Raw genomic sequence first — 26,080 nt, 5'->3', positions numbered from 1 at the left:
ATCAATTAAGTGCAATTATTCTCAAGACTTAATGAAGAAATCTTTAGTTGCTTTAACAAAGTGTGAGATGCTTGTCACATCTTTTCAAAGTTTTAGATGAGAAAATTCCAAAAGATTAGGTCAAAGTCCCCCTTCTCTTTCTGATTCCTCTTACTGCATGCTTATTCAAAATGTTTGGGACTTTTTCTACCTTTTTTTTGCTTTCTTCTCTAATATTAGGAGAAACTCTGTGGAGTCTTGGGCCTCTAAAAAGGAGAGGGAGGGAAAAAGAGAGAGAGGGGGGTATAATGGTCATTTTAGAGACACCCAAAGGACAACCTTGAACTTTCAATAAAAACAAGAGGACACCCATTGGGGTTCTCCATCACCCTTTAAGAAAAAGAAGCTAACCATATATTCTCTCACCAATGCATATTTAAAACCTTCCCTTCAGCCTTCTCATGGAAGCCAAAACACTCAGTACTGAATCATCACAAAACATGGCAGCTGCCAATATTCATCATCCTTCAAAACCCAACAATATTTTCTCTTCAACCTATCTTCATTCACTCTCCCAGACACCTCACAGGCTTAGAAAAAGAATGTTAGCTACATGGACACCAGACCAAGAGCTCAACAAAGTGAGGCTAAGGTCTGGTGCAGACATGAAGAGAAAACTCCACTGGTATGACTTGGTTGCTCTTGGCCTTGGAGGCATGCTTGGTGTTGGAGTTTTTGTCACCACTGGTCCCGTGGCTCGTGAAATCGCAGGCCCTTCCATCTTCATTTCATACATCATCGCCGGCATAGCAGCTCTTCTTTCCTCCTTGTGTTACACAGAATTCTCCATTGAAATTCCTGTGGCTGGAGGTGCCTTCAGTTATCTAAGAGTGACCTTTGGTATGAAAAGTAATGATGTTATATATATGTATGTATATATGCATTTAAGTACCTTTTTGTACTTCACTGAACTGTTTTTGACAAAAATGGTGCAGGGGAATTTGTGGGTTATTTTGCTGGTGCAAACATACTAATGGAATATGTATTGTCAAACGCTGCGGTGGCGAGAAGTTTTACCGAGTATTTATGCTGTGCCTTTGGAGAGAATGATCCAAACTCATGGAGGATAGAAGTAGATGGATTAGTAAAGGGTTATAACATGTTGGATTTCCCAGCTGTTGCTCTTCTTGTTCTTCTCACTGTCTGTTTATGCCATAGGTTTGATCGATCTCTTCTTTCTACCTTTTTTTTTTTCTTAGAAAGTTCAAGCAAAACCCCTATTTTCCAATAGAAATGTAACACATCAACGATATTGCCTCTAGAACTTCTCGAACACTCCTCTTCTACCTTACTATCAACTTTTCTTCATTAGTTGTGTTGGTGGTTATATAAAGTGTGAACAAATTTTATCATTTTTTTTTTGGACATTAATGGTGAGTGGATTTTGGTTCAGAATTGTCTTCAGTTATGGTTTTGTACTCGATTAGGAGAGATTGCAGGTCATTGTATTTATTAATCTTTGAAGGTTTAATAACATTATTTTTGAAAGTATTACAAAAACTCTTTTCATTATCTAATTATCTCATAGTTAAATAATACTATTGATTGAAGTAATGGTAAAAACTTGATTTACTATTAGATCTGTACCCAGTCCATCCCTTTCAGCACACTCCGACAAATCAAACAACACTAGAGATCAACCCTTTTTATTATTATCTTCATAACCATAACCATAGCTTTATTTTATGTTTTTTCCGTTATTGGAATATGAAGTAATGGTGTTTGTTTTAGTGGGATGTGAAAGTAATGGATATTTTTTTCTCTTTTTTTTTCTTTTTTTTTTTTTCTTTTTTTCTTTTTTTGGGATTGCAGCACCAAGGAAAGCTCCATATTGAACCTTATAATGACAGTGTTTCATGTGCTTTTCTTTGGTTTTATTATAATTGCTGGTGTCTTCAATGGGAGTACTCAAAACTTAGTAAAGCCAGGAGGCCTAGCTCCTTTTGGTGTCAAAGGTGTTCTTGATGGAGCAGCCATAGTTTATTTCAGCTACATCGGCTATGACTCAGTTTCAACCATGGCAGAGGAGATCAAAAGCCCTTCAAAGAGCCTTCCTGTGGGCATTGTTGGTTCTGTAATCATCGTCTCGGTGCTTTATTGCCTAATGGCTTTGTCTTTGTGTGTGATGGTTCCTTATGACAAGGTCAGTGAAATCAATTCAAAGATGTGCAAGTAATATTAGACTATGCTTAACAATGTTATATGCATAGGTATTATAATATTCTTCAAGTTATTTTCAGATTTTGAGTAGAGCATCATTTTCGATGGCTTTCCAAAAGATGGGTTGGAGATGGGCGAGTAATGTTGTTGGAGCAGGTGCAAGCCTTGGGATTGTGGCTTCTCTTCTGGTTGCCATGCTTGGCCAAGCTAGGTATCTGTGTGTAATTGGAAGGGCCCGGCTTGTGCCGTCCTGGTTCGCCAAGGTGCATCCTTCCACAGGCACTCCACTGAATGCAACTCTCTTCTTGGGTAAGTGAATTTAGCTGCTACAAGTGCATATTTCACTTCTCTATATTTATCTCAACCCCCCTCCCTTTCTTTAATACAATATGAATAACCTCAGAATACTAAAGCAAGGAAGAAAAAACAAAAAAATAGCGTCCATTGGAATATTGGAGGAAACATGCATTTTCCCACAAATGTTTTTTTTTTTTCCAAATAAAGGTTTAAATGCTCAATTGATTGTTTTTCTCTCTTTTGTGTGTGTGTGTGTGTTTTGGAAGGTGAGTGTACATAAATTTATAGTGAAATAGATCCTATATTTGTGTGTGTATTTATATTGTGTAATAAGGATATACTTGATCACAATTAAGTTGAACTAAATATATTTTCAACCATTTTTATGCCAAAATCTTGTCCAAGATTTCATCATTTTTGTAAGAGGGAGAAGTACTTAAAGATCTTGTTTGACAATATATATATATATATATATATATATATATATATAAAGGGGTAGGGGGGAGGGGTGAGAGAAAAGAAAAGGAAGTGGGAGAGGAGCACCATCAAAAAAGAAAATCTTCACTTCAATAAGTTTCTGTATTTTCAATAAATTTTAATTTATTGAAAAGAAAAAAAGGAAGAAGAAAATCTGTACTTCAATTCCCAAGACTGGTTTAATATTTAACCAACACAAATGATAATGTTATGAAGAAATGAATTTCCTAGCTTTTACAGAATACTTTTGGAAGGAACTATCTATATGAAATTTTCAGCTAAGATAACCTTGCAACCTTTTCTCAGCTCTACAAAAGGATTTATTATGTAATAGTAAGTTTTTTGTTTCCCAGAAAGTCTAGCAATTGAATAAATGAATAGTAAGCTAGCTAAGTACATATCCATATGTATATACCTCCCAAACTCTAGTATTCTGGAAACTAAGGTTATTTAACATTAAAAGTTCAGCAATTTTTAACTTATTTATCATTTTCTTTCTTCTCCACTAATTTTCATTCTAATTTGACAAATCTATATTTTGACATTCTGACTACAGTGGGTATTCTTTTACAGAATGTTGATGCATGCTTTAAATCACAAGGAAAAGATGAAAACCAAAAATTGGAAATAAATAAATAAACCCATGATCAATCTTTAAATATGCATGGTTGTAGGGGTTTGCACAGCATCAATTGCACTCTTCACAGAGCTTGACATAGTGATTGAAATGATCTCCATCGGCACACTCCTGGTGTTCTATCTGGTGGCCAATGCTCTAATCTACCACCGATATGTAATCACTAGTAAAAATCATCCATTACACACACTCCTGTTCCTCTTCCTCCTCTCATGTAGCTCAATTGGCTTCTCCTTGTCATGGAAGCTCAACCAACAATGGTGGGGGCTACCATTATTTGGCGGGGCTATGGTCACCATCACTGCCTTCTTCCATTACATGGTCCCTTGTCTTATCCGTCCCACCGAGTGGTCGGTGCCCTTCATGCCATGGCCAGCTGCAATATCCATCTTCCTCAATGTCTTCCTCATGACTACACTGAAGAAATTGTCATACCAAAGGTTTGGTGTATGGTCGTGTTTGATAACGTTGTTTTATGTAATGTATGGTGTCCACTCAACATATCAAGCAGAAGAAAGGGAGGTGGTTGTTGATGGTGTGAATGCAAACTCATCAACCCCACATTCTAAGCTTGAAATCCAAGTGCTTTAATAATTAAAGAACTTGAGATTTTGCTGTCCTTTTCCCACTTTTTCCTTTTTTCTTTCTTTTGAAGTAGCATCTTTGTGTTTTAAGGTTGCTACAACTTATATTTCATGGAATTCTCCACATAATGGTTATAGACATTCTATCCGAATTCGGAGAGATTCAATATGTGTGAGATAGAGGGGGCGGTGGTGGATCCCACACAGTTTTGGGCCCCACCACCTTTCTGTCTCACTTCTCGACTCTCTAAATTTGGAGGGTCTGTCATGACTCTTTCTGAATGACTAAACAATGTAATATAATTTGTGATTATCTTTTACCTATCTTTTGTGTTGTGATTATTTTTTATCTATCTCTAATGCTAGTGAAAAAAATGAGGAGAGAAGTTTGAATAATTATGTGCCTGGTGCTATGAGAAAGAGTCATGATATATAGATACTAAATGATTTTACAAAGAATCATGATACATCGTTTAAAGTTGAAAAACAAATGGAGAGCTGAATGTATCTCATTTACGCTATGCAATTAAGTGGAGAGACCCACTAGCCTACTCTATTGTATCTTATGGATGAGGAGAGTTCGACTTCCCATTCCTTTAATTTCCAACTTTCGGGGAAAGAATCATTTTTTTTTTTTTTTAGCTAATTTCACAAAACCCCCACTACTATTATTTTTTTATCATATACCCCAACCTATTTTAAAAAACCTCCAACATTATTAAATTTGATCACATTATCCCAATTTTGTGGTTAAATAACAAAATTAACCTTATGATATACCAATTTATTTAAAAAAGCAAAAATCAGTATTTTCAAAATTACAGAAATAACCTTTAGTGACATTTGAGTAATCACCAAACGTGGTCGTTTTGTGAAATTTGAACATATATATATATATATATATATATATATATATATTCAAACTAACACATTTTATATATTATTTTTTTCTTTTTTCCATCTCCATTACATATAGATAGTATAACCGACCATGGATTCCGGAGATTACAGCGCCACCACCGGCGACCGCCGCAGCACCACCAACACCATCTTCGTAACTGCCAACACTATTCCCAACCCACAACCACTAGAGGCCAGTACGTGGCGCCACCACCAACATCCCACCCCATAACCATGCAGCACTACCATCCTCTTCCCAACAACCACCACCACTATGTTTCTTCCGGCCAATGAAATCATAGCCAACAGTGAAATCTCCACCACTAATGTTTATATGGTATGCACAATCTCTCTCTCTCTCTCTCTCTCTCTCTCTCTCTCTCTATATATATATATATAATATTTATATTCTCCACCCCCAAACACCAAACCCTTCTAATATAACCCAAAACTCTACCCAACCAAGCTTTTTAAAGCCTAGCTCTTCCCCATTTGGTCTTCGATCAATTGAAGGCTTGTATCACAAAATTGCTTTCTAAATTCCCAGAGTCGTCATCATTGCTGCCGTGCCCAGAGCACGAAGTAAAATTGATTTTCAGGCGCAAAGACCAATCACAGTTCGTGACGTAGACAAAATTCTCAATTTTAGATCAACAATTCTCCTCCGTCGGCGATACCGTCGATCGACGTCAGAATTGCTCGTTTGGCTCCTTCGAAGCGAGTCTTAACATCCTCGAAGAGAGAGGAGGTTCGTTTTTAGGCCTAAAATGGAAGCGAGGTCATTTGGGAGTGGGCCGGAGAGGGCGTTGAAGTGGAGACTGAGTCTGTGGAGGTGGGTCAGATTTCTGACTGTGTGTGGTGGGATTTGGATGGAAAGCCCCATGCCAGGGAGGCGGAGCTCGGTGATGATCATGTCACGCTGGCCAAGAATATGGGGTGGGCTCGAAGGTGTTCCAGAGAAGGGATCAGTCGCCGACGGCGGCGCGGAGAGCTAGAAGCGCCACTCTGTCAGTGGCGAGTTCAGATTTTCCGGTGAGGAGAGAGAAGAGAATGGTAGTGAAGAAGATCAAATGGGTTTTCATTTTTGATTGGCTTGTATTGATAAACACCATTACACTATTGTTGGGTTTTTTCACTAAGCTCTTCTTCTTGTCCCTGTTTGATTCATCATTGGTAGAAAGATAAAGTGTAGTGAGAGATAGAAGAGAATGGTAGTGAAGAGAATGGTGAAATGGGTTTGAATAAAACGACTGCATTTAGTGCCAAGATATTTGCACATTAAAACGCGTCGTTTTGTGACTTGATGAGTTAAATGTCATCAAAGTTATTTCTGGATTTGACAAAATACAGATTTTTGCTTTTTTAAATCAATTGGTATATAGAAGGTTACTTCCCTCATTTAATCACAGAATTGGGATAATGTGATCAAATTTTAGAGTTTTTTAAATTAGGTTGGAGGCACGTGACCAAAAAATTATTGCAGTAGGGGTTTTGTGAAATTTGCCCCATTTTTTTTCAACGAAATACTGAAGTTGACAATTGGATGTATCCAACTTCCCATTTTTTTTCCTACTGTCAAAAAAAATAATCATTTTTCTTTTACGAAATACAGGAATTGGCAATTGGATTGAATCCAATCATTTTCCTATATCACCTTAATTTGAACTCTCTAAATTCAGAGAGTCTATATATCATAACTCTTCTACAAATTACGATTAGACACATAACTATTCAATTGTAATACAAAATGTGAGTTTCTCTCACCTTTTTTTATGTTGATACTGAAAAAATAAGGAAAAAGAAAGAAATATCACCGTGAGAGAGAGACCTCAACATTTCAAGAAGAGCCATGATAAATACTCAAAATAATTTTATAAAGAACTGGGTTACATCTTCTAAAAGTTGAGAAACAAATGAAAATTGAAACTGTAACAACTCTCACCCAAATCCGTGGATCCAAACACTAGTCGGGTCCTTACCCAAACCCGAGATCACAGAAGTGTAAAATGGTCATATCAAGTCAAAGGTAGAAGATGAGATGACCCTAAATGAGTCAAATGGAGTTCATTCAAATCATATAATCGAACCAACAAAACCCATCCCACAAGGTTTCAGTGGCTATGGTCATGGCTTCCCACAAATAGGCCTTTTCAGTTTGGAGATTTTCCGAACAATTTGCACTAAAATGGACATAACTCCCTCTATGATTAGAGTTTTGAAGAGGTTGGTATTATTGGAAAGTTTACTTCAATCCGATTAGTTTGGATTCAAAAATGACTTAATTTGGATTGAACTTCCACCACCTAGCAGAACCTCTATTCTGTTTTGGGGGGTGTTAATCCCCACTAAATTAACAAATGGTATCAAAGTCTGACCAAGTCAGAAGTGTGGCCAACGAGGACGTTAGGCCAAAAGGGGTGATTGTAGTGACCTTGTGAGTAAGTGTGTGTGAGCGTATGCAGGTAGTACCAGTAAGCTACCACACTGGGCGAGTTACATGTGCAGAATCCCACATCACCTGAGTGCAGATGGGACAAGTGTTATATATATATTCAACACTCTTTTATAACATAATGTATTTTAAAACTGTGATGGTCGTAAATTCCTCAAAACTTTGAAAATAAACCTACTTAACATCAAGTAATAGTAAGATGAGTAATCCTTGAAGACTAAAAAATAATAATATTGTGTTTGGTTAGAGGGAAAATTGTTACATAAACACTTCCCATTCCCACATGAAACATGGTGGGCGTGTGAAACATAGTGGAGGAGCCCATTTACCTATTCTATATATACGTTATATTGGAGTTGACAATTGAATTGAACCCGACCCGACTCTCCTTTTTTTTCAACATTCGAAAAAAGAATCATTTTTCTATTATGAAATACTGTAGTTGACAATTGGATTGAACCCAACGACCGGTCCTGATCAAACAGTGGTTAGGTCAGTGACATGGTTCCATCTTGACAACATTGATATGAACTCATGATTAGACCTTTCTAATGATCACAAAGAATAAAAACAGTAGGTCCACAGTCTACTGAGAAATTGACTTATTCCCCCATAGTGGGATGACGATAGAAAGTGCACTCCCTCTTTCCAGAAACAAAAATTGGGTTCCACTCGGGCAACTAAGAAACTGTGATTAAAAATCCTTGGATAATGGATAATGCCAATCAATCTAGTATTATTCAGTTGCCCCACGATGAAGATATAAAGGGTTACTGAAGATATTGTTGGTTTTGGCCTATGGGTTCGTGAGGAATGTGAAAGAATGGGATGAAAAAAGGAAAATGATTTTCTATATTTTACTTATATAGTTAGAAATCGGTAGTTTTTTTTTTTTTACATTCTATGCTTAATAGGCATAACAAGTCAGTAATTTTACATTTATGTCGTATTTGAGAGTGCTGAATTAATGTCTTGAATTTGAAAAAAAAAAAATATTAGTTCAAAGTTTGAATTAAATTTTATAATATAATCATCATGGTCAGAGCCATTGTAAGAAAGAGATTGCAAATTTTTGAATAAGTTCAAGGGGATTTGTTGCCAAATTGAAAGTAAAAGGGAATAAGTTGCCAAAAGTGGATAGTTTTTAGGGAAATTTTGCAATTTGGGATTGTTGTTGTTGTTGTTGTTATTAAATAGTAAAATGTTGTGTGTTTTTGTATCATTTTAAATAAATCAGGTCTAGAATTGAAGAAAGTGACCGGGGTTGCCTAGATGAGTCGAGCTGGGTTCAGGTTGGGCCTATAGTATGCTATAACAGAGACTATGTTGGCCCACAAATAGTCCAGTGGACTTCCAGCTTCTTGATGAATGTGGTATGGCAATAGTTTTAACATTGACCTGTAGCCCATTAAGCAATCACTGAAATCCAAGGGTAACTAACAAGAATAAAACACTAACCCAGATAATCAAAATTGACCATACCAATAGCAGTCACTAGTCACAGATTTCCACTAGACTAGCCTGTTTGGAATATCTTTTTAAAAGTTGCTTTTGGCTTTTAGAATCCAAATGCCATTTTAATACCATATTGGGGCAAAAAAGTTGTTTTAATATTAGAAGAGCTTCAACAAATGTCTCTTTCCTCGTGAAAAGCTCTTCTAAAATATACAAACAGTAGCGCATAGAGAGTAAAAGAAGAAAAGCATAAGCTATTAGTTTCGATTGGCTTACTTTGGAAACCATATTTCAAAAGAGCTTTAAATATTAGAATAAGCAAAAGTTGAGCCAAACGAGCCCTAAAACCAATGATGATAATTGAACAAACTTTTGTATTGCACATTCAAACATAACAACAAAGGAAAACAATCCACAAAAATGAGAATTGTATAGGTAAATAGCACACTTCAATTTCAGTATATAACTTGGTTGTACATATCTTTATGTCATACATATAGTCTACTATACAAATACCGAATTCAATAGAATGTCTAAATAGCACACCAAATGTTACGTATGAGGTCTCTCAGTATGCTCTTCTGGAGCCATATACTCAGACAGTGTCCCCAAAGTCGCCGCTGTTGAGAACCTCAGACTCCCAATCAGCTTCCGAATCATCAGGGTCCAGTTCCTCGGCAGCAGTTTGCCCTCCTGCTGCTTTGGATCCTTCCCCTGGAGTCTTTGCCTCTTGTATGTTCCGCATTATTTCTTCCACACTCTGAAGTAGTTGGTCACGATCAGTTTCCTCGTAGTTTGTTTTTTCACCTTCAATCAGGTCTTTCGGCATATTTTTCAGAAACCAAGGATGCTTTTTTATCTCTGGAATGGGGATTCTCTTTAAGAAGAATTGCACAGAGTTAGTTGATCATCAAAATCTAAAAGAAATGTCAATTAGCTCTCGGGAAAAAATTCAATCTTAACCAGACACGCCACGAAAGGGACGAACAAACCTTCCTAAAGAGGAAGATAAAATTAAAATAACTTTATTGCAGAGAGTCCCTCATGGAGTGTATGCTTTTGACCTTCTAATCTCTCACTTAGGAAGTAGAGTCTCTAATATTATATTCTACATGCAATTAAATACTACTCACAAAACCAAACACTCTTTACAAAAGTTATGAGAAATAAAAAACAGAAAATTTTGTGAAACTAAAATGGAACTATTTTTAATTTCATTAGTGTTGTACCACTGCTGTGATGGGAAGACTTGAGAAAAAAATCAGCAAATGTTAAGAGAAGGATGAAATATCCATGAAGAAGGAGTCACCTTTGAAGGATTGGCAACAAAAATACGAGAAAGGAGGTGCCGGCAATCTGCAGAGACGCGCACATAATCGGGTATGGAGTACTGTACACTCATAATTCTCTGTTAAGAATAAAAAAAAATAACTTGAATGTACTAACATCTACAAATCCATCAATACAAAGATTGCTGATCCCACTTTAAAATCACTGTTTTGATGTGAACTCACCCCAATAGTCTTACGGAAATTTCTAGGATCTTCAGGATCCTCAAAAGGGTATGCACCCACCAACATAACGTATAATGTCACACCACAGGACCAAACATCTGCAATCTAAAACAAAAAAACTATCAGACTTAAAATATTTGACAGAACCTAACCAAATAGAATTAGTGCAAGGCTGCAGGCACATAAAAGCACACAAGCAAACATTAAAAAATGGCTCTTTGACTGCCATGGTTTATTTCAAGGCAGATTCTCAACTTTTAGACAGGCTGAGAATGAGCGCTTTTGCTAAATTATCAAGAGATACAAGTAACATATCAAAACACTTTCATTTCTCGAAATCTACATTACATCAGTTCCCCTAAAAGTGTACTAAAATAACGCATAGAGAATTTTCCACATAAAGTTACTGATTCATTTCCCAAGAGGAAATATATCTTGCCTCAAATCCATTTCTGATATTTTACCACGTAAGCACGTCTTTTTTCTTTCATCAGGGTAAAAATTTTGAGCACAGGTTTCTGGCGTTGAATAGGTAAGTACAATTGAAGATGAGGAACCAGTAGAAGATTTAAAATTCCGAAAAGAGAAAAAAATAAATTTCCTAAAATGAGATTTTTACTCACTCCTTTAAGCTGTGTGTGTATTATGCATGCACATATCTATGTCTGTGTAAATGCTTATATATACACAAGCTTGTGTGAACCATGCAACCTATACTAAACATAAAGTACGTTTGGCTTTGATGACCAAGCAGCTAAAGCATATTATACCTCCAGGAAAAACAGAGTCCACATACACAAACACATTATATTAATCTGTAGCTTGTTTGACACAAGATCTTATGTTTTCTCATCCATTTCTTGGGCTGATTTCCTTCATCATCGATGGGAACACAAGGACTATAGTTTAGTCCTAGATTGTAATGTATTTGTTAAATAACAATAAGATGGTCAGAACTGCCAACTTATGCACCTTAACAGAGTAAAAAATAAGAAATAAAAAAATAAAGATTCTGAAATAGCCATTTTATATAGTAAAAAATACCTTCCCATCATACTCTTTTCGTGAAAGGACCTCTGGAGCAATGTATGCTGGTGTTCCTACTGTTGATTTGGGTTGTGAGTGCAACAAGGCAGACTGCAATTCAAAAAGATAAATTGGTAAGAGATAAGAAAAGATAAGCAGCAGAAAAAATGAATAAATAAGAAACCCAACTAGAATTTTCAACTGTAGCATAAAACACCACAACTCAACAAAACCTTATTCCAAAGGGAACTATTATTAACCTTGGAATAACCAAAGTCGCATATTTTAAGACGTGGTGTTGGACTTCCATCCAAGAGAGTGTTTTCCAGTTTCAGGTCCCTGTGACAAATTTCCTACAATAAAAGAAGTGATGTAAGAAGAAGAATATAGTACAAAAATATTAAACGAGATCGTTTAAAAAATTATACCATGGCATGACAGTAGCTGACTCCAGATATTAGCTGCTGAAAGAAAAATCTTGCCTGTTGTAGAAGGGATTTTCAACAAACAAACAATAGCTACCCAAATGTCAATAGAGGACATTTATTTGCGATGAAGAGAAGGAAAAACAACTAAGCAAGTCTAATGAACATAGAAATGCAAGTTATGCATTTACAACCTCATCTTCACTGAATCGACCAGCACTGCATATCCTTGCAAAGAGCTCACCTCCAGCTGCATATTCCATTACTATAGCTAAATGTGTTGGAGTCAACAAAACCTGCAGTCACAATTGTTCTTGTGATTTAATATTTTTTCGAGTCAAGAAAACCAGACTTCATATATTTGGGGATGTCAAGTCTAATTATTTATTATAATTTATTATATATCTGCACAAGCCTTGCATCAGGTCAACTTAATAACTCAAGTACCAGTTTGGTTACCAAGAAAAATTTTAAGGAAAAAATGAAGCTTCTCACTTCTTCTTTTTGATTCTCAACAACAAAAATTCAACTAATTTGAGTTGTTTGCATATTCAACCATGTACCTGGTTTTTTGCATATAGCTTTTCTGGCTGCATATCCTAATGCTCATCCTATTGCTGAGTTAATTGATTGCTGTTTCTTCTAGCACTGGTTTTTGGTTGCCTTGTTATGAGGATCTCATTTTTAAGAGCATTGTTGTTGTACTTTTGTATTTTCTTAGTCCTTGTCATCGATGTATTTTTATTCCTTTTCCTTTAGTAGTGCTAGGGTTTTCATGATGTATTGTTCCCCAGGGTATGTCCCTTGTAGTTGTAATGACTTTCTTTCTTAATTAAATTGCTTGCCTATTAAAAATATATATCAACCAAGTTAAGCTGTGTAACTGCAAAAGTTCAGTGGACTGTCAGCATGACAATGCATTTGATTGCAGAGGCAATAACTCCATGTGAATAAGCTATTTGTTGGGTTACCACCAGTCCGCCCCATCTAGGCACATTGACAAGACCGGAATTGGATGATACCTTTTTCGAAAAATGTTAACTTATAATTGTTGTAATATTCTTATATGCGAACACTTGATATAAATGGAAGAGATCAAATTCATAGTTGCCCAAGTGTCTTTTATATATAGAAGAAGCAATAATTTCTTAGTCAGAATTCAGTTACTCTCACAGAACAAAGGTCATTACCAGAAGGAACATTCTCTACTCTCTTCTTTATTTTTCTGAAAGTAGAAGTTCATCTTCTTTTGTTTGCTTTCAAAATTCTAAGCCATTATAAAATAGAAAGAAGAAGGCAGAAGTTCTGAACAGCTAGTGAAGATTGTGTCACCAAAAATGGCTTTTCAAAGTGCAGTGATGTCAAATATATTCAAAAAAACAGCATGGCACAATGCCTCTAGCATACGTCCTGATTTTTTAAAGCATATTCCAATATTCAGAAGCTCATGCTTTGATAAGTTCCATTGCAAACACAAGGCACTAATCCAATTACGATCTCACCTTCATTGGTTTGTTCATCCAATTATCGTCCAGCCCAATAAGCTGAGCATTATTTCACCAAAAACATGGATATATACCATCTGGATAGAACTAATATTTGTTGGCATTGACAAACTTACAATTTTCGTGTTTAAAGCAACAATATTGACAGCAAATAAAATCTATATCATAAATCTTGAGCCATCAAAGTATTTGTGATGTGGGCTACTAGATTCAATACCTTAATGTAAATATGAGCTTTCTAAGATGCAGTAGTGTCTCAGATGCAATTAGCTTTTTTGTTTTTCTTGATTATAAAGCACCCAAAAGTTTATAATGACATATAGTGGTATTTATAAGTAACATTTCCATGTATAGTACAAGTAAGATACATACAAGAACAGAATTACTGAAAGAAAAAAAATTATAAAAATCTTGTAACGAGTTCATTCAGGTGCAACATTGGAATTATGGAGATGGACTAGTAACCTTCACTCAATATCAAAGCCCAAAATCCAGGCCAACTTACTGATCAAAACCTTTGTTGGACAACTACCACCAAAAAATTGCTTGCTAAAATTTGTCTGACTAAATTGGTGAGTTTAATAAAAGCCATAAACACAAACCATCAAGTAATTATATGAAGACCCCAAAAGCTTAAATAAGTGGCAATAACATTGAGCAACAAAATAAGTATGATGCTTACCTCCTTGAACCTGACAATGTTAGGATGCCTCAATGATCTGTGATTTATGATTTCCCTCTGAACATTCTCATCAATCTGCAACAGAACAAAACTGAAATTCATGAAAAGAAAAGGGGGCGGGGGGGAGGCAACCAAAACTACATCCATATCATGATATTAAGAAAGAATTTAATTTGACAATGGAATATCACTCTATATTAATTGTTATTATGTTTTAAGTAAAATATTCAAAAAAATCCAATTTTGTTTTCATTTTTATGCAAACTCGGATTTATCCTTAATAATTTAGACAAAATATAAATGCACACTTGCACCTTCTAAGGAAAGCATTTCCCTGCTTCCACACACAAATCTACCCCCCACCTCAAACCTGTTCCTTTTTGTGCTTCTAAGGTCTTCTAATGTGATTTTTCCGTGTGTATTTGGAATATCCTACAAATATCGGTTCCTCATACAACAAGGTTCATCGTGGAACTGACTTCATTTTTTCGTATGCGTTTGCATTTTCTCTATTCTGTTTTCAGTAAACAATCACTTATTCATTCGTCTTTATCACTAAGGGCTTTCAGTGGCCACAGGGCAAGTTGCCTTCTTCAGTACTAGAGCAATTGAACAAGTCATATAGCAGTGACTTACCTACCAACTAACCAGAAGTTAAATGAGTTCAGTGAACATCTTCACTCCCGTCGGACATATCATGGTTTTTGTAATTGAACCCCCATGGGATACTATGTCAAGTTATAGAAGAGTTCAGGTTACTATTTTGACATATTTGGATGTTGGTTCAAAGCTTTACTGAATATCTTTAATGCATGGACATATTCAGATGTTCATAAAATATATATCCTCTGCTCACGATTGATAAAATGAAACCTCAGTTATAGTGCTTGCTATGGAGCCAAGTTTCAAGCCAAGCTTGTTTAGCTTGATGTTTCAGAACAGTATGGATTAGTTTCAGCCAAGTAAAGCTCAGCTCATTATAACACAAACAGAATCCAATGTAGTTTACAAAGTAAAACATTTTTTGGTAAGTTATAAAGTAACATATTGAACCTCCTAAATATCTCTTTCCAGTATATTATTCTCTCATAACTTTCTTGTTAATTAGAATTATGTCCTAAGCTGTCATTTGAGTTAAAAGCCTCATAAAACAATTAATTATGAGATTGGAACCTTATCCAAAGCCGACTTACTAAGCAATTGGTCAGATTTTGAAGTTTTTGTAGCTCTCCCTTCATAATAAATTGTCAATTAATACACCAGTTACCATTCCTGGTGTCAAGTGTATCATCTTCATAACAACACAAAGTCATCACCAAGTTGTCAATACATAACAGGATGACCATCTTGTCTTTCTCCTCTGTCATCACGTCAACACTTTGTACTTAGCAAGCAAGTCATTTTAAATATTCAAAAGTTCAAACCTTTCTAGCCTTAGCCATTCTCAAAGAATCTAACATTCTTTTCAGGAAATTCGGTTTTGTCTGGAACTTGATTGATGCAAATATTATTTATCACAGCCAAACAGCTGTTTTTCACCATGTTAAATTAAGCCTCATCAGCTAGGCACAGTTAGGTAGACAAACCAGATTCAACATCACTTGCTCCCTCCCACAAGTATTTCACATCCTTTAAAATAAAGGGCAAGAGATATATAAAGCAAATACAAATTAATTTCAATTCAATTTTGCAGTCAATAAAAAAAAATCTACTTTACACCCAAATAAATATTAGCACAACGCATAAGTTCTGACAGCAGATGTTATATTGAGGCCTGCCACTTCAATTCTGGTTATTAGATATATAATGCGCTCAAGGTTGATAATTTTCTTGATCCAATAAATCCAAGGAGATCATATAAGGATTTTTTTGCAAGATGTGCAAAGGTAGAGAGACTAAGGCCAAATAGGAAAAAATAAATCAACGAAGAAGAAAAAGAAAAGAAACCACAAAATTGAAAGAAAAATTAAGTGATTTGCATGAGTCACCCACAATGGGTCTGCAAATGGGGCCGATATGACAAATATAAATGTCACTAATTGAGGGAAAAATGGAAGGGAGCAGAATTTAGTATTTATCACCCAAACGAAAAACAAACTCTCTGTATCTATAAACCTGCCACTGTATAGTAATCTTGTCCTCAATTTCGATTCAACGCCCCTTATTTCCCCAACTCGGTAAATCCACAAACCACAATGCTGCTCCTCTAGCAGCGTTGCTTCAACACTTCCACTTAATATGTACAATAATGATGCTATGATACCACCTAATCAACATTAGACCACACCTATGTGTGCAAAGAAAAAATAAAATAAGAGAGAACCCAACCTCTAAAACCGAGAAATTATTAGATAGTCCCTGACAATATGCCACTTGGTGGTCCAGTCAATTCTAAGTTTTCAATTTTCATCTAATTTTCGACATAATGCCTAAATGTCTTCCCAAACCACCACACAATGACAACCTAAATTATCTCTCTTCAAATGAATTAGCAATTCAAGTCACTATTGGCTTCTTCCACACCACCCTCCATAGTGGAAAATACTTTTTCCAGAAAGAAGAAAATGAAAAACATGTGTGGGTAGTTTTGACCACCACCAATAAAGCAGTGTTGAATATGCTGCAACTATGACAAAAATTCCAAATTGTAAAAAGAGAAAACACAAAATTCAAGACAAAGCCCATTTTAAGAAATCAACAAATAAACAAAACTCATTTCAAATTTTTTACTTCATCTAACATAAATAAGATACAAAGAAGCAATTTATCTACATATACAATTTAAATATATATATATATTGATCTATTTGGTAGAATATTAATTACCTTTTTTCCTCTTTCTATGTATTTGACAGCAAGAAGCTCCTTCGTCTTCTTGTCTCTGACCAACCTTGCCACCCCAAAATTCCCAGAACCAAGCTCCTTCAATGGCTCATATCTTTCCTCCATCCCAACCCAAACCACCCCAAATCAACAAACAATAGAACTCAAAGCAAAAAAAAAACTTCAAGACCCACCAAAGATTTTCAAAACAAGAAACGCAAAAGTTGGGAGAGAGAAAGAGACTGTTTCAAAATAAGACAAGACCAACTCCCCACAAACAAATGTTGGACGTTTCAAGTCTTACCCTCTAAGGCGAGTCCGGATCCCCTGCACTAGTGGCTCCGTGGTGCAGCGTGATGTAGCATTTTTTAAGGCAATTAAATTGTATTTCAACGCAATTATTATACTCCATGTTTTAATACAATTTCAACACATAAAACATAAAAATGCTTACAAAAACAATATCACCAGCAAATTATTTATTGAACTATGTGTAAATTTGTAAATAATTCTCTTTAATTATATTTTCTACATAATACTCCGGTATTATATTTTGTTACAAAATGCTCTAATACCTAGAATATATTTCATTAAACGATCATAATGTTATTTCTTATTGAATTACGTTTAATCTATTCTTCTTTTTGAAATAAATTATAAAAAAAATTCATAATAATTTGATGACATATTCTCTATTAAATTTGCATAAATTTATCTTTAATTTTTTAATAAATTATTTGAATAAAAATTTTAAGTAAAAAATCTTAAAACAATTTAATTAATTTCTTAATTTTTCATGAATATATTATATTAAAAAATATATTTTTTTAAGTAATTAATTAATTTTCATCAATATATTGAATGAAAATATATATTTTTTCTTATAGTAAAAAAGTTTAAACTGGGTATAATAAGTTTTATTACCGATAACAAATTTTAATAATAAGTTAATTATTTTAGAAAATGATAGTTACAAATAAATTTATTTTTTTCATTTTTATGATAAATTGATACTAATAATAAAATTAAGATAAATAGTATAATTAATATTTAGATAAAAGAAAAAATAAATAAAAATAATTTAACAAGAAATGATAAATTTAATGAGAAAAGGTACAATAATCTGTTGCCATAGATTTGTTTTTAATTGTAATAAATTAATAGTTCATAAAAATAATTTTTAATTCATGAGAGTTATTTGTAAAACGAACAATAGTTTAAGAGGACTTTTTTGTCCTTTACTATTATTATTATTTATTTTACTAACAATTACGAAATCATGATTTGCCATATCAGTATTTCATAATCTAAAATATATGTATTGAAATACGACAATGTTAAATACATTAAAACTTAAATTAATAATGTTAAAGATAGATTTAACACATTATAAATATGTTTTTACATTTATTCTGAATTTCAAGGCATAGAATATCCGGATCAAATTTGTTTGGTACGAGTGCTGAGTGCAGATGAGTCGACCGCAGGCCAGGTCTCATAAATTTTAAAATTAATTTAAGAAAATAAAAGATGTGATAATGATGTAAACGAAAATAAAAGATGTGATAATGATGTAAACTACTAATATCTAATACATATATATATATGTGTATAATTATGGAAGGACACGTATTTACGACAAAGTGTGGACCGTGGGTATGAAGTGTCGGCCTTAAAATACTGTGATGCTAACAATACAAGACACTTGTAGGCATGTTTAAGGCTAGCCTTAACCCTTTCAAACAAGGCGAGGCGCGCAGGATAAGTCGCTGTCTTTCACTTTAGCGTGCGCCATGTGGACCCCAATATGATGTGTATGGGTTGGATGTAAGAGGAGTGGTACTGCCAAACCAATCATGCGTTGCTTTTAAATTACGTCTACCGACGTAGCTACTACTTTTACACGATGTTGTTGTTTTTGTTGTTTTTTATTATCCAACTTTACGGAAAATATCAAAAATTAATTGAAATTTTTTACCCACACTCGGTTGATTGAAGTGAGATTGACCACAGCTATTGTTTGCTTCGATCTCGACTAAGTTATGTTTGTCGCGATCGAAATTTTCATGTGCATCGCTTGGTCGCAACTTTGTAAATATCAACTATGCAATGTAATACACAATCAAAAGCGACTATTTCGATGGATGACAAGGCTACGAGTATCCTTCTCATAAAATAGATAGCACAGATAAGGTTTTGTCACTTGGTAATATTTTGAGTGAGTGGTAAATATTTTATACTTTTTTTATTACATTGAGTCGGAGAGATGAATAAAAAAAACTTTTTCATATTTAATTAGAGAATAAAAAAGGAGGGATGAAGTATTATCATTGCTTTGTTTTTTTCTATCCCTCCAAAATTAGAGGGAAGAGGAGTGAAATAGAATGGACAATTATCACAAATATGTATTTTTAACCTTCCCACAATTTTGAAATGAATATAAAAAATTTTATAATTTTATATAATAAGGTTATATCGATAAAACCGATATTAAAACTCACTTTCCTCCTTCCAATTTAAAAAAACAAAAAATGTGTCACCTTATCTTTCATTCAACCAAACAAAAAGTGAGACCCGGACACACCTTCCCTTCTTTTCTTTAGGGATGTCTTCCATTCCTTTCCCATCTCCTTTCCATTTATTTTTTTATCACTCCAACCAAACCAAAAAAGAGTTAATCATAAATTTTGTTACTTTATACCTATGAAACCAAAATATTTTAGTAAATAATGAAAAAAACAAAAACAGAAAATAAGAAAATGTTTATTCGTGTATACTTTTTAAACTAAGCAAGGCAAGAGCATGCTTTCTAACCTAATATATCAAAACTCACACTTTTGTTTCAAAACTTGTTCTCAACCTAATTATGACATAAACAAAACTCTTCCTATTAGGAGACTAGCAAGGCAAGCCAAATTCCCCAAGTGGAGACAAGAACGGGCACATTTTTCTTGCATACAAATTTGGGAGGGATTGAGCTAAGAATATTTAGGTTGACTTAACCACAATTATTGGATCTTACGACGAATTAATTGCAATGAAAAGCATTCATGTGAATTTTGTATGAATGCACATGTTGTGATTAGATCTTACAAGAAAGTTGATCCTATTTAGTCGCATAATAAATCTTCTTCTTCAAAATTATAAATGATTACTTGATATCGAAATTCCTTAGTCTCAAAGATATTTTTGTTACCCTAAATCTTATTGAATTTATTTTATCAACTTTCTTATTGAATTTGGTAAATTGTCTCCATCGTAAATAAAAGTTACTAATTCTACAAATTTTTAAAACTTAATTTCTCCATCAGTTTTCAGCCAATGTAATCAAAACTTAATAAAAATGAAAATCTTATTACATCATTAATTATGCAGAAATGCCATCGTGGTCCGAGACAAAAGTTTTTTAAAAAAATAAATAAACAAAAGAAAAACTAAACTCAAAGTTTAACTCTTTCCTTTTGTCATTCAAAACGCAAATGCCTTGAATGCGTGTATGATTAGCATTTCATTGCTTAAGTTGGGCAAAAAAATCTCACGTTAGTGGACCTCTCGACTGGGATATCTTTTGGGTGGTCCCACTCTTTGCTTATTGGTTGGTAAGCAGCTTTCATTTGTTGGGGGAGACCATATTGATGTTTGTCTCAGGTGTAAATACTCCTTAAATCTGCACCGTTGGATGTTCCTCTCCGATCATAATCTAAGGGTCTCTGTACAAAGATACCAAGGATATCATATTTGTTAATTTTGTTTTGATCATATGAATGAGGTCCGCAGGTCAGGTTGTTGTTATAAATCAATTTCATTGTTAGTACGAGGAGCAGCTGAGTGCAAACTCATAATTTGCTTTGATTATAATTTCACCTAACTACTTTAAAGATATTACAATGTGTGAGTTTAGATTCGTCCGATATAATATACCGATCACATACGCATACATAGAGAATATCAACTCATTACTCAACACCTGTGTTGGAGACTAATTCAGACTTAGTTCCAACTTCCAACTGAAGCCCCCAGTTGAAAATTATTAAACCAAACACAACTCGAGAGAAGAAAATATTAAAACATGATAAGAAGATGAATTAGGCTTGAATGGAGTTGAACGTGCTAACCTGAATTCATGCCCGCAACTCAGGAACGAAAGAGTCTTTAAATCCAATTAGGCTCGAATTGGATCGGATTAGCCCACCCAGCCCAACAGTCTAGTCATGTTTCCTTCGGCTTTAATCTGATGGATTAAAGACTTGTGACCAACTCCCACAGGCTCGTATGAGGCCCAACCTAAAAATGGATTAGGACCAGTCCAGTCTAACAGGCTGAAAATAGAACCAGGACTTGTTTTTCTGATGACTGGGTTTTTTAAAATTAGGTGGATCAGCAGGCCCATGGACGGAATCATGGGCCTTCTGACCCACATACAAAGATTTGGGCTTTTGATTGAATATGGAATAGATTTATGTGATATTCAAGATTCAAATCCGAATCCAAATTTGAATAGGATCTTAATAATATATATATATATATATATATATATATATATATATATACACACACCTAATTTAGGTTGAATATTTCAAATACTTGGATAATTAGGTCGTTTGATGCACAGAGAGATGAGAGGCAAGAGTGTCGTGGTTAATTTTATTATTATTATTATTTAATCTTTGCAAATTAAGCAGGGGCGGAGCCAGAATTTGAAAATAAGAGAGCTAAAGAAAAAACTTAAGTAGAGAATTTACTGGGTTAAAAAAAAAAAAAAAAAAAAAAAAAAAAAAAAAAAAAGATGAAAACACCAAAAATAATACCACATCATACCAAACAGCCCTAGGTCTTCTACAATCTTGTAGTTCTAATTTGTTTGTAGGCTTGTTCTCTAGACTGGGACATTTATCATTTAGGTTTTATTATGAATTGAGCAGCTTGGGCTGCTGGGCAGTGGCTAATAGGAAATAGGAGCACTAATTTTTAAATTCAGTCCCAAACTTCCTCCATACAATCCTCCAAAAGTGTCTGGTGAACTTGACGTCTGTATCAGAAACAATAGAAGTTGACACGCCATATAGTCTCACCACTTCTTTGAAAGATAACTCAGCTACATGTGTGGCATCTGCAATTCTAGAACACGGAATAAAATGCGCCAATTTGGAGAAACGGTCCACCACAACAAAAATACTATCACCGCCCCTTGCCGTCTTTGGAAGATTCCAACACAAAATCCATGCTAATATGAACCCAGGAAGCTTCTGCGACTGGTAAGGTGTGTATAAACCTGTGTTTTGTGAACTTCCCTTCCCAAACTGACAAACATGACACCGGCCCCCGAACCAACCTATTCACATCCTCGTACATTCCAGGCCAATAATAACGATCAACCACCATTGCCATTGTCTTATCCCTACCAAAATGTCCTCAGCCCTCCTAACCCATTTCCATGAAGTTCTCTAATAATTTGTTCACCGTAAAGATCCCTCTGGTATGCACATCAAGTTTCCTTTAAATAAATACCCATCATGCATTCTAAATGGCAGCATCTTCCAACCTACAGGGCCTTGAAGTTCAGCAACTACGTACGAAGCTGAAATATGGATCTGCGACATACTGATTTTTCAACTCCTCAAACCCAAAAACTTGAGTACTCATCACTGTTAACAATAGATTCCTCTGACTCAAAACATCTGCAACTTTATTAGACTCGCTTGTTTTGTACTCGAGACAAAAATTGAACTCTTGAAGGTATGAACTCCATTTGACATGTCGAGCATTCAACTTCTTTTGAGAATTCAAGTACATCAAGGCTTGATGATTTGAATAAACCACAAATTCTTTATAGGCTAGGTAGTGTTCCCAATGTTGGATTGCACGAACCAAAGCATAAAATTTCAAATCATAGGTGGAATAACGACATTTAGCACCCCACAACTTCTCACTAAAAAATTCCACCGGCCTTCCTTCTTGACTCAAAACAGCCCATATTCCTGCATGCGATGCATCATACTCAATAGTGAATAGCTTCTCAAAATCTGGTAGCGTGAGTACCGAAGCTTCTGTCGTCAATCTTTTTATTTGTTCAAAGGCTCTTTGTGCTGATTTTTTTTTTTTTTTTTTTTTGTGTTTTTTTTTATGAACCACCCACCCTTTTGGACTTGTAGCTATCAGGTAGATCCCGACTGTCACTTCAATCCCACATTATAAGCGGCAAGTAAGTTGAAAGTTATAAAGGAGGCGAGAAGGCTCGGACCTGGCCATTGATAACCAAAGCCCTCACTTACCAACTTTGTGCTGATTTTGACCACTCAAAAACATTTATTTTCAAGCATTCAGCGATTGGACTCATAATGGAGCTGAAATTGCAAATGAACCTCGTGTAGAATGAAACAAATTCATAGAAACTGCAAACATCACCAACAGATTGCGGTACTGGCCACTCCGTAATAGCTCTTACTTTTTCAAGATCAGCTTGCAAACCATCGGCTGAAACAATAAAGCCAAGAAACACAACTTTGTCACATAGAAAAGAGCATTTTTTCAAGTTTACATAAAGCTTCTCCTTATGGAGAACCTCCATGACTTGGCACAAAGGAGGGAGAATTTAAACTGTGAGTACACCTGTTCGGGAAAGTAGACACTCTACCAACTAGGGTAATGCCCAGGTTTCATCCTCCTTTCGGATGAATAAAAACGATCCTTTAGATATACATTTGCACCTCAAAATTATGAGTTAAAATAAATTTACTTTATATTTGTAGTATTCAATTAACGTCTTGAAATTACTCAAAACCTTGTGGTCAAATAATATATCTCTTATGCCTCTCAAAATAATTTGAATGGTGAGAATTCAAGTCTTCAAAGATCAATATGTGACTTATTTTTTTGTGTGAGGTTGATTAAGGAATTTTTTGAAGAGAAAAACAATTGACTCTATTCTTTAAAACATATTAAATTAGCATAATCTAAGATAAGCAATACTTGAACAGGAGGAGTAGAGAGCATTTGCTTGCAATAATAAAAAACAAAAAGGTTGATTGCAAATGTTGTAGCATTACTTTAAATATAAAAATACAAACTAGTCATTGAACATGCCAGCACAGGGAAATATCATTAAAAAAAAAAGTAAAATAAAATATGAAAAAGGTTTATTTATTGTCGACAAAAAGTGATTGTGTAACATGTAAGCACCACTTTTTAGAAATTTATTTTAATTAATCTCAAACCAACAAGTTCACTCTGATTAATTAGAGTAACAACTTTTTTAATGACGCCGACAAAGAAATAAAGAAAAGGAGAAAATAGTATGAAAGAAGAAGCAACGTGGAACATATTTGTAGCTAATTTACAGTTAAGGCCCATAATCTAAACAATTAAGCATTCTTTAAGAATAATACTCATCCTAATTTTATGGGTTGATAAGCTTGTAATTCTTTCTTTTCCTTATGCTTTGTTCATAAGAAAGAAAAAAACTGAACGGAAGAGAAAAAGAAAAAATAAATGAGATATCTTTAGAGAATAGATTGTGTAATTTTCTTTATGTTCGATTAGGTTGAAGAAAAGAAAATAAATTGACAAGTGTTCTTAGAAAAAGAAGAAAAAATTTAAAATTATTTTTACATTTATACCCATCACTACCTGTATTATTATAATTTACGAAGAATATTATTATAATTTAAAACTTTAGAATATTATTATAATTTACGAAATATTATTATAATTTAAAACTTTAGTAATTACCTGCCTTGTCTTATTTTCTTTCTTTCGTGATGAAAATTTGTAAAAGATGAAGGATAACTCATCTATCATTCTATCTCCTTATCTCTCTTTATTAAATTGACAAAATTTGTTCTTTTTCTTCCTATTTTTTCTTCACCCCTCATCTTTCTTTCCTATTGATTACACGGAGTACGTTTTTTACGTTTTACATATTTAAGTTTTTTTTTTTTTTTTCTTTCAATTTGTGGTTATTTATTTAAGTTGTGTTTTCCTAAATTTTTAGTCCGCATGTTCCTCATTATTTAAATTATATTAAAAATAAAGAAAAAAGTATGACTGAAGTTACTTCCACTAAACTTTATACTTATAATCATAAGATTGTAAGCTGAAAAATTCAGTATCAGTGTCATCATAAATTCATAATAGATATGCTCTTAAAAATATTTAATATCTACATATTTATCTATATATGTATAGACATATATACATATGTATATAGAAAAGAAAAAATATATATTATATATATATTTATTATTCAGTTACAAAGTACTTCTTTGCCCTCCCAATCAAAAAATTTTGGCTTCACCCACATACATATACATTAATGAGTATTTTACAGGGAGGATTGAAGTCACCCATGGACCATTTATAGCAATTATATCAAACATCAGATTGGGCGTGTGTTGTGTGTTATTATTGTAGGGGCATTTTAAAATTATTTTATTTGTCATGCATATATGAGACTTTTTTAAAAAAACAGAAAATGCATTTAGAAAGTTAGGAAGAATTTGTTTAGATTTTTCCAAATATAACATCTCTTTATTATAAAAGCTAACTTCAAGATTTTATTTTATTTTTTTCTTCCAAACATCACAATAATAACTAATCACAACAAAAAACAGCAATAATTTACATACGAAATAATTACCCTACTACGTCATTTGATTGGTCGTTAGAAGCTGATTTAATCATAAGAATCATTCTTCGTCACTTCATTATAGATCTGTAGATAACATTATCTAACAGAACAATTGACAAATAAATAAATAAACCTTATCCAATATAATTGAACGTCCAATCCTAAACACTATTATTCAACTAACTTATTGATAATTGATAATATAATATATTACCAGAGTAGACGTTATCTTCTAAAGTCAAACTGTTTTTATAAATTAAACAAAACTATAAAAAGTCAAAAAACCTATCTATTGAGTATTGACATTCATTTCGTTTTTTTATATATATATTTTCCATTTTTTTGGATAACCCCATTTTTTTTTTTTTTCCTCTTTTCCTTCTTGGGATACCGTTACCTTTTGAAATCTTAATTTTATTTAAATAGTTTAATGATAAATTAATAGCAACAACAATTTTGTAATATATTTCCGGAGTTT

The 26,080-nt window shown here is 33.9% G+C and overlaps 2 protein-coding genes across 3 annotated transcripts; one reads left to right on the top strand and one right to left on the bottom strand.

Moving 5' to 3' along the window:
• Window positions 1-431: 431 nt before the first annotated feature.
• Window positions 432-4,482, top strand: LOC132286845 (cationic amino acid transporter 6, chloroplastic-like). Its single transcript, XM_059789245.1, has 5 exons — window positions 432-879; window positions 975-1,197; window positions 1,852-2,182; window positions 2,280-2,508; window positions 3,648-4,482. The coding sequence occupies exons 1-5, from the start codon at window positions 441-443 to the stop codon at window positions 4,199-4,201; spliced, it is 1,776 nt and encodes a 591-aa protein (XP_059645228.1). The 5' UTR covers window positions 432-440; the 3' UTR covers window positions 4,202-4,482.
• A 4,922-nt stretch (window positions 4,483-9,404) lies between these two features.
• Window positions 9,405-17,304, bottom strand: LOC132282846 (serine/threonine-protein kinase SAPK3-like). Of its 2 annotated transcripts, none has more exons than XM_059784654.1 (9): window positions 16,980-17,304; window positions 14,154-14,228; window positions 12,161-12,262; window positions 11,970-12,023; window positions 11,802-11,894; window positions 11,560-11,652; window positions 10,516-10,620; window positions 10,311-10,409; window positions 9,405-9,878 (listed from the first exon to the last, which is right to left on the bottom strand). In XM_059784654.1, the coding sequence occupies exons 1-9, from the start codon at window positions 17,100-17,102 to the stop codon at window positions 9,597-9,599; spliced, it is 1,026 nt and encodes a 341-aa protein (XP_059640637.1). In that variant the 5' UTR covers window positions 17,103-17,304; the 3' UTR covers window positions 9,405-9,596. The 2 variants fall into 2 exon arrangements, with proteins under 2 accessions (XP_059640637.1, XP_059640638.1); XM_059784655.1 differs by lacking the exon at window positions 16,980-17,304 and adding an exon at window positions 16,269-16,292.
• Between the last annotated feature and the right edge of the window lie 8,776 nt (window positions 17,305-26,080).

Source organism: Cornus florida, unplaced genomic scaffold (genome assembly GCF_030987335.1).
Source record: "Cornus florida cultivar Cherokee Brave unplaced genomic scaffold, ASM3098733v1 CherokeeBrave_3.0.0_Hap2_Chr11, whole genome shotgun sequence".
NCBI lineage: Eukaryota > Viridiplantae > Streptophyta > Magnoliopsida > Cornales > Cornaceae > Cornus > Cornus florida.
Note: the sequence above shows the minus strand (reverse complement) of the source record. Positions and strands in the feature narration are given on the sequence as shown.

Coding starts and splice junctions, on each gene's coding strand:
- LOC132286845 (XM_059789245.1), top strand. CDS start 441: ATGGAAGCCAAAACACTCAGTACTGAATCATCACAAAACATGGCAGCT. Junction 1,198..1,851: donor ACTGTCTGTTTATGCCATAG/GTTTGATCGATC, acceptor TTGGGATTGCAG/CACCAAGGAAAGCTCCATAT. Junction 2,509..3,647: donor GAATGCAACTCTCTTCTTGG/GTAAGTGAATTT, acceptor GCATGGTTGTAG/GGGTTTGCACAGCATCAATT.
- LOC132282846 (XM_059784654.1), bottom strand. CDS start 17,102: ATGGAGGAAAGATATGAGCCATTGAAGGAGCTTGGTTCTGGGAATTTT. Junction 12,263..14,153: donor ACATTGTCAGGTTCAAGGAG/GTAAGCATCATA, acceptor TTGTGACTGCAG/GTTTTGTTGACTCCAACACA. Junction 12,024..12,160: donor GTCGATTCAGTGAAGATGAG/GTTGTAAATGCA, acceptor CTTCTACAACAG/GCAAGATTTTTCTTTCAGCA.